The sequence below is a fragment of the Nomascus leucogenys genome, chromosome 14, assembly GCF_006542625.1.
Source record: "Nomascus leucogenys isolate Asia chromosome 14, Asia_NLE_v1, whole genome shotgun sequence".
Lineage (NCBI taxonomy): Eukaryota > Metazoa > Chordata > Mammalia > Primates > Hylobatidae > Nomascus > Nomascus leucogenys.
Genome location: NC_044394.1, coordinates 945,524 through 959,734, shown reverse-complemented (window position 1 = coordinate 959,734; position 14,211 = coordinate 945,524). Strand labels below are relative to the sequence as shown.

The following is a 14,211-nucleotide window of genomic DNA, read 5'->3' as shown; positions in this document are numbered from 1 at the left end:
AGAGTTAGACCGTATCTCTAAGTAAGTAAAAAATATATTTATACCATCAAATCTAAATTCTAAAGTTATAAATTTATACCATAAAGTTTATACTATCAAATCTAAACCTAGGCCGGGTGCGGTGGCTCACACTTGTGGTCCCAGCACTTTGGGAGGCCGAGACGGGCGGATCACGAGGTCAGGAGTTTGAGACCAGCCTGGCCAAGATGGTGAAACCCCGTTCCTACTAAAGATACAAAAAAAAAACTAGCCAGGCGTGGTGGTGCACGCCTGTAATGCCAGCTACTCCAGAGGCTGAGGCAGGAGAATCGCTTGAACTAGGGAGGCGGAGGTTGCAGTGAGCAGAGATGGCGCCACTGCACTCCAGCCTGGGCGACAAGGCGAGTCTTAAAAAAAAAAAAATCTAAACCTAGACCTCAGAATACCCTTTGAAGTGAGTTTGAGCTTGCCAAAACCAATAACAGAAATGTGCAAGTGGTTTCAACTCGCTCTACTACCAGTCTAATAGCCTTCAAACCCAACAGCTCCCACCTCCGTACACTGTTCCTTTTCCAGACGACAAAACTGTCACACAGTTCAGCATGTTTCCAGTAATAGTTCTGTACTTCCCAAACAGATTGCTGCCACTTCTCCCACAAGCACCCGAAGGCGGCTCTGGTAAGCAGCTGACATTAGCTAGGTCAGCATTTGTGTAATAAACATGGCCTGGGTAATTCTCGGTGAGCTTTCCTCTGCCCCCTTTATCTAAAATTTCACAGGCCTCCTCTACACACGCTCATCTCCCTTTCCCGAATGTCCTTTTTTCTCTTCAGCACTTGTCACCAACAAACCTTAAGTTTACTCGTTTATCTCATCTATCTTGTCTCTGCCACTAGCACACAAGGGCCAAGAGGCAGGGATTATTTGTCAGTTTTTTCCATTGCTGTGTCTCCTCCAGTGCCTAGAACAATGTCAGGGACTCTCTCAAGAAAAGCCTGGTATAGAATTAAAGGGATAGCAACATGTCTGCAAAAAGTATGATCAATCACGCAGGGTTTGCCATTGCCAGAAAGGGTATCTGGCAACCAACAGGTTCACCGATATTGGCTAAATGAACGAAATATACGATCATTCTCAAAACATGGTGGGTCTCATAGTCACATAGGGAGATAGTTACGACGCAGATGCCCAGGACCGTGCCCACGAATGGATTCCATCAACGACATCGAATTCCTGAATCACAAGGAATTGAGGCAGGCGGTCAAAAGACCACCCTCAGTTTGGGAAGAGGCTACCGGAGTCGAGCAGCAGCGAAAGATGCTCACGACCACAGTTCGCAAAGCAGATGCCCGAGCAGCGGCGCCTCCGGGGGCGGAGAAAGACGCGGTCCCCGTCCTCCAGGCACTTTCAGTCTGGAGAAGGGAGGCGAGGGACCCGCAGCTGCGACCCTCCGCCGCTGCGACCCTCCGCGCCCGCGTTCTCGGGCTCCCGCCCACCTGAGCGCTCCCCGCCGCCGCAGGTCGCCCAGGCTCCGCCCCCCGGAGCTTCACCGCCCACCGCGCGCCCCGCCCGAGTGCGCCCAGCCTGCGCGCCGCGGCCTCCCTCACCCTCGGGCCCCGCAGACGCCGCAGCAACGCGTCCTCGTCGTTCTCGACGTCGCCGAAGACCAGCTCCTCCAAGCACCGCTCCACGGCCGGTTTGTCCTCCTCCAGCGTCAGGCGGTTCCGCTGCCGGAGCCGTCTCTCCTCCTCCGCCGCCGCGACTGCAATCGCAGCGGCCGCCGCGCTTGGCCGGGCCGGCGGTTTCCGCTGGGATGAAGGGGCAGGCTTTTGGGGAGGCCCGCCTGGCGCCGCTCCGGCTTTCCAGTCCGGCCTCATTCCGGGCTTCCGCTTCGGCTTCGCTCGGGTTCTCCGGTCCAGTTTCATTCGTCTCCTCCGTTCCGGCGGCATCGTTAGGTTTGAGGAGAAACGCAGGCGCTCACGTGGAACCTCGCTGCGCATGCGCCCAGGCGCCTCGCTGGCCGCCGCCGCCGAAGCCCCGAGGGCCGGAAGGAGCGTGCGCAGCCTCTTGCCACGTGACCAGCACTCCCTCCCTCTACGTAACTCCTACTCCCCTACCCAGCCCCGCCCCGTGTGGGAGTTCCTCCGGGAGGGCCAATCTTCCGGGTGTAGGGGAAAGCGGCGTGACTGGAGTGGAAAATTTTTCCAACACAACTTCGCAGCTGCAACATATTGAAAGGAGCGCAAGAAAGCCCGAGTACACACTGGGACGGCTGAATGGAACTTCTGCTTTTCCTCTTGACTTTAACCTCTGGACACAAGCCCCAATACGCTTTCCTCCCTTCGTCTTGGTACGGTCCTTGGAGTACGGAGCCTGCAGAGGGTCCCACGCTGGAAGCGAGAGAGGAGGGTATGTAGGGAAGTGGGCCAATCGGGGCGCGGGTCACGGCGCAGGCGCGCTGGGGAGGGAGGGCTATGCTAATGTTGTTGATATCCTGGGGCCACCCGAGTTAAAGGGGGGAAATCCGGGGGCTGCTGCAGCCGCCACCGGTCTGGGCCCAGCCGGGGGCCCCCTGTAGTCGCCGCAGTCCCGGGGAGAGGCACCTGCCCCCAGCCCGGGGAGGGGGCGCCGCGGGCTCGGGGAGCACGGACAACCCCTACCCATGAGGCCCTGATGGAAAACACAAAGGATCTGGTGAGAGCCGAGCGCGGCAGCCGCTTTGTGTGCCAGGTGGGGGGGACGCCTGCAGCTCCCCGACCCCAGGAACCCCGCAGCTCCCTGACCCCGCTCCCTGGCCTGCTTCTCCATCCCACGCCCCCTCAACCTCCGGAGCCCCCCTCCCCCTTCCAGCCGTTAAACGATTCAGGGGTTCCCCTCCCCCCACCCCGTCAGCCCTGGACTCGTTGGGGTTCTCTCCATCTCCTCCACCCTTTGGAAGAAAAATTCGAGAAGAAAGTTTTTCTCTGCGTCCTGCCCCCGCCCCCTGCTCTGGCTAGGGGGGAAAGGCTGGATCCGAGACTTCTCCTTTTTTAGCCACCCAGGGTGGGAGAGTGGAGTAGTCCTCTCTTCTTGGCGGGGAGGGGGAGCGTAGTTTTGGTGCTTTGCAGGGGAAGGTGTCTATCTGCCTTGGGGCCAGTGCCGCGAGGCGGTTTGCACGTGGAGGTGGAAATATTGAAAGGGGGCGGGGTGGGCACGTGCGGGAGAGGTGGGAGTGGTGTTTGGGAAGCAGCCTCCAAGGCTGCATATTTAAAACGGTTTCAAGTCGGTGGGCTTCTGTGACCATTGCGTTCTCCTTTGTGAAATAAGAATCCTAACATTTCAGAGTCGGAAGAGACATTAGAGGTCATCCAAAGCAGCCGTCCCCTCTGCAGCCTCTCTGACAAGTGGTAGGTAGTCTGATCCTGCTTACACCTCTAAAAGAACTGAGCGCTCAGGCCAGGAAAGCCCATGTTTCAGTAGTTCTAATTGTTGTCTGCCTACCCTTATTAGACCCTTCAGTCTCATTCATGTCCTGGTTAAGTTGCTCCTTTTTTTACTTCTCAAATTTTCTCTCACATCCTCCTCACCCACCCACTGCTCATTGGCCTATATTTTCTGTGCCAGGAAAGAACAGCAGGGAAGTGGAGGAAGGGGGGGTTGAGAGATAGTGAGGGCTAGCCGAAAACTTTGCTGGGTCAGTGTCAAGTGTGCTGGCTTACATGCCTGAAGATGTTTTTCTACAGGAAGCTAAAGAATTACAATATGGGAATTTCGTGCCTGTATTCTCTCACGAGTGCATCTTTTTGAAGTTAGAAATTTCAGCGTCATCTCCGTGGTTCTTGTATCACAAAACACATTTGCTTGTTACCTAAATCACTTCTCCTAAGGATGTCTAAAACTGTCTCTTAGGGATGGTAGGGAAGCTGTTAGAGGCATCACCTGATCGAGGGATGATTAGATGATTACCACCCCCACCCGTATTTGACCTGTGTTCCTCGGAAGCTAATTTTTCCTCCAAGGGCCACTCTTCCAAATGCTTTTACTCCTTTTTTTTTTTTAAAGTAACTATCTTTTATGAGATTTGAAATTTACGAACCATTTTAATACTTATTTAGAGTTTACAATATTTTTAATTCTCCTTATACTAGCATGCACCAGTACTTATCACTGGGTGGTTGAGATAGTTGAAACTATTGTCACTGGGTGTTTTTCTAACATTCTCCTTCATTTGGTGAGCTATGCTGCCTCCAAAAGTAGTTTTATTGGCCTAAGAATCTTGGATATACCTGTTACTCTCTAATGTGGTGAAGTGGGGGTCAAGACATAACAGGTATAATGTAGAAATAATGCATCTGATTTAAAAGCCAGCAAATAAATTTCACCTTAAGCCCCAGTCTCCTATTTAAAAGGTTAGACTCAATTTTTCTCTCCTCCTCTTATAACTTAGAGACTGTTGCTTTGCTCTTGTGTACTTAGACTGTTATTTTTCATTTGTTTACCTCAACACCAGAGTGTTTAGCTGTGCTTTTTTTTTTTTTTTTTGCACCACCTCTTTCTCTGAATAACAAGTAGCTTCTGTCTATCTAGAACCCCATACTGAATGCTTGGGAGTACCTGGCAAATTATGGCAACATCTGTCTTGAATAAGTATTTGTTCATAGTGCCTTACGTTGTTGCGTCATGCTTTTTAACTATCCAGTTGCTAACTTTATGTAATGTTTGACGTAAAATATTTCCTCTAAATCTACTCACTAGAATTCAGCTTATGAAAAAGAATCAGTAGAGCTGTAAAAATAGTGTTTTTAACATTTTAATTAATAAGGAGTTCCAAGTTGTTTTCCTGCTTACTTTAAACATGAACTGTCATGACTTAAGTTGACTGACTTTGGAGACATCTGCATTCTAAACATACTAGACAGGAACAACTGGTTTTATTTTTAAGACGCTGCCATATTCTTTAAAGCTGGTTATATGTTGACCTTATTATCTAAACCTTTCTAGATGTTCTAGTGCTTTTAGTCCCTCAATTATGTTGAAAATTAAAACAACATTTTAAGTTGTTTTCAAATGTAACAGTGGTCAAAGGAAAATATAAGCTATAGTTTAAAAGTGAAAACAACATATTAGTATAAATACTAAACCACTGAATTACTAAAAGCCAAGAGTGCTCAGTAGTCTGAGTAACCACATTCTAAAATTAGACAAGTGACATTTTTTGGGTTGCTCTTTGTTTCTCAGCTTTTCATCTTTAAAATGTTTGCTAAATAAGATATAACCTTTCACACTTATGTATCATTAGTCTGAGGGTTTCAAAATTCAAGAAAGAATAAAAACATCAGGACAATAAAAGAGAAAGGACTTACAACAGTTAAAACAAGCTAAGATATGTCTCTTAACACCACAGTATTCTTAACTGTGCAAGATGACTTTTGATTTCATGCAAAAATTGCAGATAGATTTAATCATTTTTTAATAAACCTTGGCTTTAGGATTTTTTTACCTGCGAATTTAGGTTTTCTCTTCTTGCTTTGCTGGAACCCACAATAAAAGGTGAAAAGGAAATAATTCCCATTTGAACAAACCCTGAATATGAGATAGAATGAGGTGATACAATAGGAGGGGTGCAGGCAGTGAGGTTGATGTCACAATTCTGCCACTGACTAGCTCCATGGCCCTTGTTGGACAAGATCCTGTGCCTCCATTTTCTCATGGCAGTTGAAGGGTTAGTCTAGTATCAGCTTAATCCAATAGAACTTTCTGCAATGATGGAAATTTCCTATATCTTTGCTGTCCAGTTATGATAGCCACTAGCCACATGTGGCTGTTGAGCACTTGAAATGTAACTGGTGGGACTAAAAATTGAAAAACTCAATTTTTAATTTTGCTGTTATAATCAATGTAAATTTAAGTAGCCAAATGTCTGGCATACTGGACATACAGACATAGAACACTGTTTTCTAAGCATAACTAATTATTAGAATCACTTCTTGGAGGCTCTTGTTAAAATACAAAACCTCTCTCCTATAACTTATTTAGTAGGTCTGCAGTGGGTCCTGGGATTGTGTTTTTAATGTATGCCCCAGAGAGTTTATCAGGTTGGTTAGGAAACACTCCATTAGGAGATTTCTGAGGTCCCTTCGAGTTCTCACTTTAGCACTGATAATTTAGAATTTAGTGTAGTAGAAGTGAGCTCTGGACAAAGTCGGCAAGCTAGCTCTCTGAACTGCGATCTTAAGTGAGTTGTGTAACCTCTTTGAAAGCTTCACTTTCCTCATCTGAAATACAGGGTGAACATCAGCCCTGCCTTCTGTAGTTTCTGTAAACCTCCCCTCAGATGTTATGCCCGCTGTTTAAAAAAATGTAAGCTGCTGTAAAAGATGAGACAAGTCAGAAGATAAAATGTTAAGATGTGTTCCCAGGCTTTGCTTTTTCCGTTTTCACTATGTTTAATTCCTACTACTAGTCTTTTAAAACTGGTTGTATATAATACTCATTAGTTTGTTCAACGCTGTGGCCGAATTATTTGGCCACCGTTTGCAGTCTAAATTGTAGGACAGGAATGTTAAGTCTAATACTTCTTTGTATTTCTGGTGCTAAGCGTAATGATTTGCATATATCATTCAATAAATATTGGTTAATATTAGCCAGGTGTGGTGGCTCACGCCTGTAATCCCAACATTTTGAGAGCCCAGGGCAGGCAAATTGCTTGAGCCCAGGAGTTCAAGATGAGCCTGGGCAACATGGCGAAACCCTGTCTCTACAAAAAAAAAAATAAAAATTAGTCAGGTGTGGTGGCACACACCTGTAGTCCCAGCTACTCGGGGGCAGAGATGGGAGGATTGCTTGAGTCTGATGGGAGACCCAGGTTGAAATGAGCTGTGATTGTGCCACTGGACTCCAGCCTGGGCGACAGAGTGAGACTCTGTCTCAAAAAAAAAAAAAAAGAAAAAGGAAAAAAAGAAAAGGTTATCATCATCTATTACTTTAAGACTTCTAAGCTTTAAAATTTGCTATAGATTATTTTATACACCAGAGAAGTAGCCCCCTTGTGTATATGTATGTGTTTAACCCAACTTTAATTATTAACAGCCTGTAGTTACTATTGTTCAGTGGTTTTATATCTTCTGAGCAACCAGTTCCAAATATATTTTTTTAAAGGTAAACACCAAGAGAATGTTATCATTTCAGATCAAGTGTTTTTAGGTTATATCAAATCAATATGACACTGAATAAGCTGTTTAATTTATTTTCTCTCTTTTTTTTTTTTTAAAGATGGAGTCTCGCTCTGTCACCCAGGCTGGAGTGCAGTGGCATGATCTCGGCTCACTGCAGTCTCCGCCTCCTGGGTTCAAGCGATTCTTCTGCCTCAGCCTCCCGAGTGGCTGGGACTACAGGCGAGTGCCACCACACCCAGTTCATTTTTGTATTTTTAGTAGAGGTGGGGTTTCACCATATTGGCCAGGCTGGTCTCAAACTCCTGACCTTGTGATCTGTCCACCTCAGCCTCCCAAAGTGCTGGGATTACAGGCGTGAGCCACTGCACCTGGCCCGTCTCTATGTTAACATACTAATAAATGATCTTGTTTGATCATTCAGACCACATTTGCCCCACACACCCAGCTTGAGTATGAATTTTATTATTGGGGGTAGAATTGATAGCTGATAATGATCTCAGGGAATCTCTAGGCCGCTGCATGTTTCAGACTTAATTTTGATATGGTCATTTTATTTTTAATTAGCTTTCCAGGTTCGTACTTAAGGATTCATAGCTTTCTTCGGGAGAACTGAAAGCCTATTCATGTGAATTTTTTTTTATCATACATCCTTCCTGTGTGGTAAGTGATGTTTTTCTTATTTAGAAGAGAGGGAAACTGAGACCCAAGTAATTGTTACATCCAAAGTCATAACAGTGATAGGTCTAGAAGTTGAACCCAAGGAGGTAGAAATTTGTATTTCTTGTAGATCAAAGAATGACTTCCTTTTGCTCACTGCTGCTTTAAATCTTAAAATATTGCTATGTAGCATATTGTCCTCTCCTGTCCTTCTCCTGGGTACTTTTCCATTTCTTTAGATGAGTTGTTCAGAATATTATTGCCTTCAGTTTCCTCTTGATTGTATCATTGACATGAATTTATTCTTGCTTGCACATTGAATTTGTGGGAAATAAAAACCCAGTAATCCCAAATCCTTACCATTTATGTTCCTCGTAACAGTAAGCTTAGAAAGAAAGAAGGCATTTCTCTTTACACTGATGAGTTTTATCACTATACCAGAATGTGCTTTCATCCTCATAGTATAATAGAATGAAAAAGAGGCCTGCAGGAGCTAAATAGCTCTTGAGCTCCTACCAAGTTCAGTCATTGTAGAGTATGTATTAATCTCTGTTTTGTACTTTGTGATCTCACGCATACAACATTCAAATTTAAGGTTCTAGAAAATATTTGCTCCATAGCTAAATACAAAACTTTGAAAATTATGTGAGCCACTGCTCCCAGTGGGTTTGGATAATGAAGAATTGGTTGACTTCTGATGAGTTTATTCATATCTGATGAGTTTACTCATACTGAAATTATACTATTATTAATATTACTTGGCTCCATATTTATTGACACCTGCATTTAAGATTTCAAGTGTTTTCTGTCGTTTCTCCCAGAAATGTTTAGTTTTGTTGGAACTTTTGTTTGATTATACCAATAAGTTAATGACTATGCCTTTTAATTCCCTTGTAGATTTCATAGGGAGGATGGTTTACCTAAGTGACAGTTACAGTAGGACAATGAAGTTCTGTTGTGATTTGTGAGCTCTTCTTTAATTTTGTTACTATAAAAACCTTTTGTTTTATTTTTTATTATAGAAGTACACCTATAATGTTTTAAAAAAGAAAAATATTGAAAAGTTAGATTCATCTTCTCATGCTACTCCTACCCTGCTAAAAGTTTAGCTACTCCTAAGGTCTTTCTTAGTGCACATAAAAACAAACATACATATATTGATCTGTGTATATGCCAGTGTATATTGTTTCTTTGAATAAAAAGTGAGTCATACTGTGATATATTTTATTATACTATATATTGTGATTTATTTTTCCACTCAGTATTTTACCTGTTGCTCATCATTCCCCTGCTGATTGTAAGATTGTCTCCAGTTTTTCATTATTATTACATTAGCAAACATCCTTCTACATAAGTTCTTGTGTCCTTGTATGTATTATGTATGAGTATTTCTGAAGGACAGATTCCTAAAAATGGAATCACCTAGTCAAAAGGCATAGCCATTTTAAGTTTTCATGTGTAATGTCAAATTGCCTTCCAGAAAGATAGTGTAAGTTTACCTTCCTACCAAGTGTATATGAGCACTGTTTTTCCCACATGTGTTTACTGATACCAGATATCATCAATCTCTCAGTATATACCAACTTAATTTTTTAATGTACTATATACTTCATATAAATTAGCTTTTTTTATCAAAGTAATACATGTACTTGTTAGTACAATAATTAAACAATGCTAAAAGTATTCCAAAAAAAATGGTTCCTTGTCCCAATTCAGCTCTGAGGAGACAACTACTTTCATTCTTTTAGCTTTCTCATCTAGTATCTATCTCTCTAATTCTAAAGCTTAGGCTTATGTTATTTATTTAGTATATGAATTTTAGACATTAGTGACTTTATAGTAGACAGGGAGTTAGAACATACAGGCAAATATAAAGCAAGGTTTACCTTCTTACAATCATTCCATCTCCCTATATTCAAGACCGTAAATAGTCATCTAATATGATCTGCAGTTTTGTGTTTTTTTGTTTTTTGTTTTTTGAGACAGAGTCTCATTCTGTCGCCCAGACTGGAGTACAGTGGCGCAATCTTGGCTCTCGGCAGCCTTCACCTCCCGGGTTCAAATGATTCTCCTGCCTCAGCCTCCCTGGTAGCTGGACTACAGGTGCCACCACCACACCTGGCTGATTTTTGTATTTTTAGTAGAGACAGGGTTTTACCATATTAGCCAGGCTGGTCTGGAACTCCTGACCTCAAGTAATCCACCCACCTTGGTCTCCCAAAGTGCTGGGATTACAGGTGTGAGCTGCTGCACCTGGCCTCGGTTTTATCTTGAAGAGCAAAATGTTCATGAAGGCACATTACCTGAAACATATTTATTTGATGCTTGTTTTCTATGCTTACAGAGGCTAGCTGACAGAACCAGTATTGGGGGGCGGGGGGGGAAGAAGGTTAAAATTTAAAACGTTTTAAGATAGTCCCATGATTCATATTATTAGTGTTCATGGTGGTTATATGATCTTGGGCAAGTTGCTTAGCCTATTTGGGCCACTGCTTCCTCCTGTAAAATGAGAGTAACACTCATAAGGTTTAAATGCGTTGCTACAGATTTAAGTGCTGAATATGCCTGACACATACTAAGCATATTACAAATATTATAATAATAACCAAATCAGATCAGTAACAAAAATATTCCAACATGGCTGGGTGCGGTGGCTCATGCCTGTAATCCCAACACTTTGGGAGGCCGAAGTGGGCGAATCACTTGAGGCCAGGAGTTTGAGATCAGCCTGGCCAACATGGCAAAACCCTGTCTCTACCAAAAATACAAAAATTACCCAGGTGTTGTGGCACACACTGTAATCCCAGCTTCTCGGGAGACTGAGGCATGAGAATCGCTTGAACCTGGGAGGCAGAGGTTACAATAAGCCAAGATCATGCCACTGCACTGCAGCCTGAACGACAGAGCAAGTCCAATATTAGGTTATTGTAGAATTTACAAATAAACTCCTATAAGACAAAATGTGTTTAAGAGTTCAACTCACAAATTTAGTTTATTTCTCTACCTATAAATAGAGATTGTAGATTCTTATAGGTAGAGAAATAAACCATATTCCAACTGCTCCTTATGCTCATTCCTCTAGGTGTTAAGAGTGGGAGAGGGAAGGCTTGACAAATCTACTGAAAGAGGTATGGGAGCGTGAAAGCTTTAGACAAGGTACAAAGATCCACTCCCAGAAAGAGAAAATCTGAAAGAAGTTCCCAAACATTGATCATAGGTTTGGAGTTTGATAGTTCACAGCTCTATGTATAGAGAAGAGCTTAAAGGTAAGCAGTACCAGAATTGGTAGCTTTAAATTATAAGCATTGCCTCATAAGGGAAACATGAAGACTTGGAGACATGGCAGTGAAGAAGAAGAAGAAAGAAGAAAAAATTCTTCAGGAAAAGAAAAAAACTAAACTTAAGAGGGTGTTCTTGAACTAGGAGCTCTGCCTATGAAATGAACAGAAATGGAAAAGAGCAGGCCACATCCATACAGAATTGTAAGAAAAAACAAACAGGAAATGTGAATCAGCATTTCAACTGATGAAAATCTACCCCATCAAAAAAAGCAGGAAAAAATTGACACAATGCTCCAAGTGAAATTAAACATCCTCAAACCAATGTTTGGAGATTTGAAAAATAAAATTAAGAAATATTCTGAAACAAATATAAAACTCAGAACAGAAAGGAACAAAAAGCATTAAGAAATGAACACAAAGTAGATTAAACAGAAAAATAGAAGATGAAATCATAACCAATAATGAAGTTTTAACATTCCCACACGACAAATTCAAATTCAGATTTAATAAAAAGTATTGAAGAAAAGCAGGAAAACAGGATAATTGAGATGAGATTCTTGTTTTGAAAATTGACCAAGTTGAAATGGGAGATGGATCCAAAGTCTACTGTAGGTAATTGGTGTCCTTCAAGAAGAGAAAATATTTAAAACTATAATCCAAGAAAACTTTCTAGAAGTGAAAAGAGATCTGAATCTATACCACAGAAGTTCATACCAGAAGGCACACTCAAAGATATTTCCTAATAAAGCTGTATGACTGTAAAGATGCAAAGAATTCTCAGGGTCTCCAGGCAAAGACGTGACATAGAGGCAAGAGAATTAGACCAGTGTCAGATTTCTCAAAAGCAACATAACAAAGCAAGACAGCAGAGCAGCATGAGGAAAGTGACTGCTAGCCAGGGATTTTATATCCAGCTAACTGTTGTTCAGGTATTAAGACTGCAGAACAACAGTTTGAACATGCAGGAACTCAGGGAATACTGTACTCGTTTACCCCTCCTGAGGACACTCGAAAAGGATGACTTTCATCTAAAAGAGATATTTGGGACATTTCCTACAAAAAGACTGACAATAAGTATTTCAGATATCTTTTTTGAACTGAGATTAAAACCAATAGTAGGGACCTAGAGAATAGTACATAAACATTATACATTCTGACAAAGCAGAAAGAATGCAACTAAAATATAATGGGATGGGAAATAAAAGGAAAAACTAAGGCCATGTGTGGTGGCTCACACCTGTAATCCCAGCACTTTGGGAGGCTTAGGTGGGTGGATTACTTGAGCCCAGGACTTCTAGACCAGCCTGGGCAACATAGTGAGACTCAGTCTCTACAAAAAAAAAAGCGTTTAATTAGCCAGGCATGGTGGCTCATGCCTGTAGTCCCAACTACTCAGGAGGCTGAAGTAGGAGGATCATTTGAGCCCGGGAGGTCAAGGCTGCAGAGAGCTGTGTTTGCCTAACTGCACTCTAGCCTGGGCAACAGAATGAGACCCTGTGTAGAGCTGTTCTTTTCAGAACTAGAATAAGAATAATTACTGTAATTGAAGTAATATGAGGGAGTCAGGGGCTACCATCTAAAACCGAAAGACCAAATAGAAAAGATTAGGTAAGAAAAAAAATACAGTGTACTGTAAAAGCTATTAATATAAAGGTAAGCATGAGGAAGACTTTCCAAAATACTGAGAGAAATTTTTAAAGAGACAAAACCATGATGGAACAGAAAAAAAAGTACACAGTACATAATGTACACCCTAATGATAAAATATGTGGAGAATTGAGAGCAAACATAAAGGCCAGGACAAATATGTACTAGGCAAATAGAAACCCCAAGAATGCAAGACTGAAAATGCTGATACCAAAGTAGAATTCAAACCAAAAAAAGCATTAAATCAGATAAAAGAGAACAGTTTATAATGCTAAAAACCATGATTCACAACAAAGAATTCACAGTTAAATATGTACCAAATAACACAGCAACAATCTGTATACAGCAAAATCTATATGAAGTATAAGAAGAAATAGCCGGGCACGGTGGCTCACGCTTGTAATCCCAGCACTTTGGGAGGCCGAGGCGGGCGGATCACGAGGTCAGGAGGTCGAGACCACGGTGAAACCCCGTCTCTACTAAAAATACAAAAAAATTAGCTGGGCGTGGTGGCGGGCGCCTGTAGTCCCAGCTACTCGGAGGCTGAGGCAGGAGAATGGCGTGAACCTGGGAGGCGGAGCTTGCAGTGAGCCGAGATTGCGCCACTGCACTCCAGCCTGGGCGACAGAGCGAGACTCCATCTAAAAAAAATAAAAATAAAAAAAATAAAAAACTAAAATTAGGGGACTTTGACACTTAGCACAAGATGTAGTGGGTAAAAAAGGATATAAAAGATCTAAATAATATAATGTAAATCTTCAAGTATATCCCTAATAAGAATATACTGCTTCCCCCTGCCCCCGCTGTCTCCCAGGCTGGAGTACAGTGGCATGATCACGGTTCACTGCAGCCTTGACCTCCCCGCCTCAGGTGATCCTCCCACCTCAGCCTCCCAAGTAGCTGAGACCACAGGTGCACACCACCATGCCCAGCTAATTTTTTTTTTTTTTTTTTTTTGCTTATTGTAGAGACGAAGTCTCGCCATGTTACCCAGGCTAGTCTCAAACTCTTGGGCTCAAGCAGTCTTCCTGCCTTGGCCTCCCAAAGTGCTGGGATTGTAGGCATGAGCCACCATGCCGGGCCAGAGAGTATGTTCTTTTTAAACACAGAATAGTCACAGAAAATTGTCAATCTATTAGAAAAACATTAGTAGATCCCATACAAGAAAACAAAAACAAATCCAAAAAGCAAAAGGACATTGCACTTCCGTCTTGAAATTAAGAAACCTTGTATTATGTATTCACAGAAAACCTTTTACAAGAATTTTCGTGGCAGCTTTATTCATAGTAAAATCTGGGTGAAGAAAGGGTAAGCTGATATATTGACGAGTATTACTCAGCAATAAAAAGAAACCATTTATACATGTAACATGAATGAATCTCAAAAATACTATGCTGACGAAGAAATTAGACAAAAATATGCATACGATTTTATGCCATTTATATAAAATCTTAAATCTATACAAAATTTAGCCAAAGCTAATAGAACTCAGG

The 14,211-nt window shown here is 42.5% G+C and overlaps 2 protein-coding genes across 2 annotated transcripts in view; one reads left to right on the top strand and one right to left on the bottom strand.

Moving 5' to 3' along the window:
* The window catches only part of UTP18 (UTP18 small subunit processome component), a 35,110-nt gene extending 33,085 nt beyond the window's left edge, over nucleotides 1-2,025 (bottom strand). Inside the window, exon 1 of the mRNA XM_030827623.1 lies at nucleotides 1,587-2,025. Coding sequence (XP_030683483.1) covers nucleotides 1,587-1,979 — 393 coding nt within the window. The 5' untranslated portion in view covers nucleotides 1,980-2,025. The remainder of the gene's footprint in view (nucleotides 1-1,586) is intronic.
* A 153-nt stretch (nucleotides 2,026-2,178) lies between these two features.
* The window catches only part of LOC100591792 (MBT domain-containing protein 1), a 68,157-nt gene continuing 56,124 nt past the window's right edge, over nucleotides 2,179-14,211 (top strand). The window contains exons 1-2 of the mRNA XM_030827439.1: nucleotides 2,179-2,388; nucleotides 3,302-3,365. Of these exons, the coding sequence (XP_030683299.1) occupies nucleotides 2,256-2,388; nucleotides 3,302-3,365 (197 nt within the window). The 5' untranslated portion in view covers nucleotides 2,179-2,255. The remainder of the gene's footprint in view (nucleotides 2,389-3,301; nucleotides 3,366-14,211) is intronic.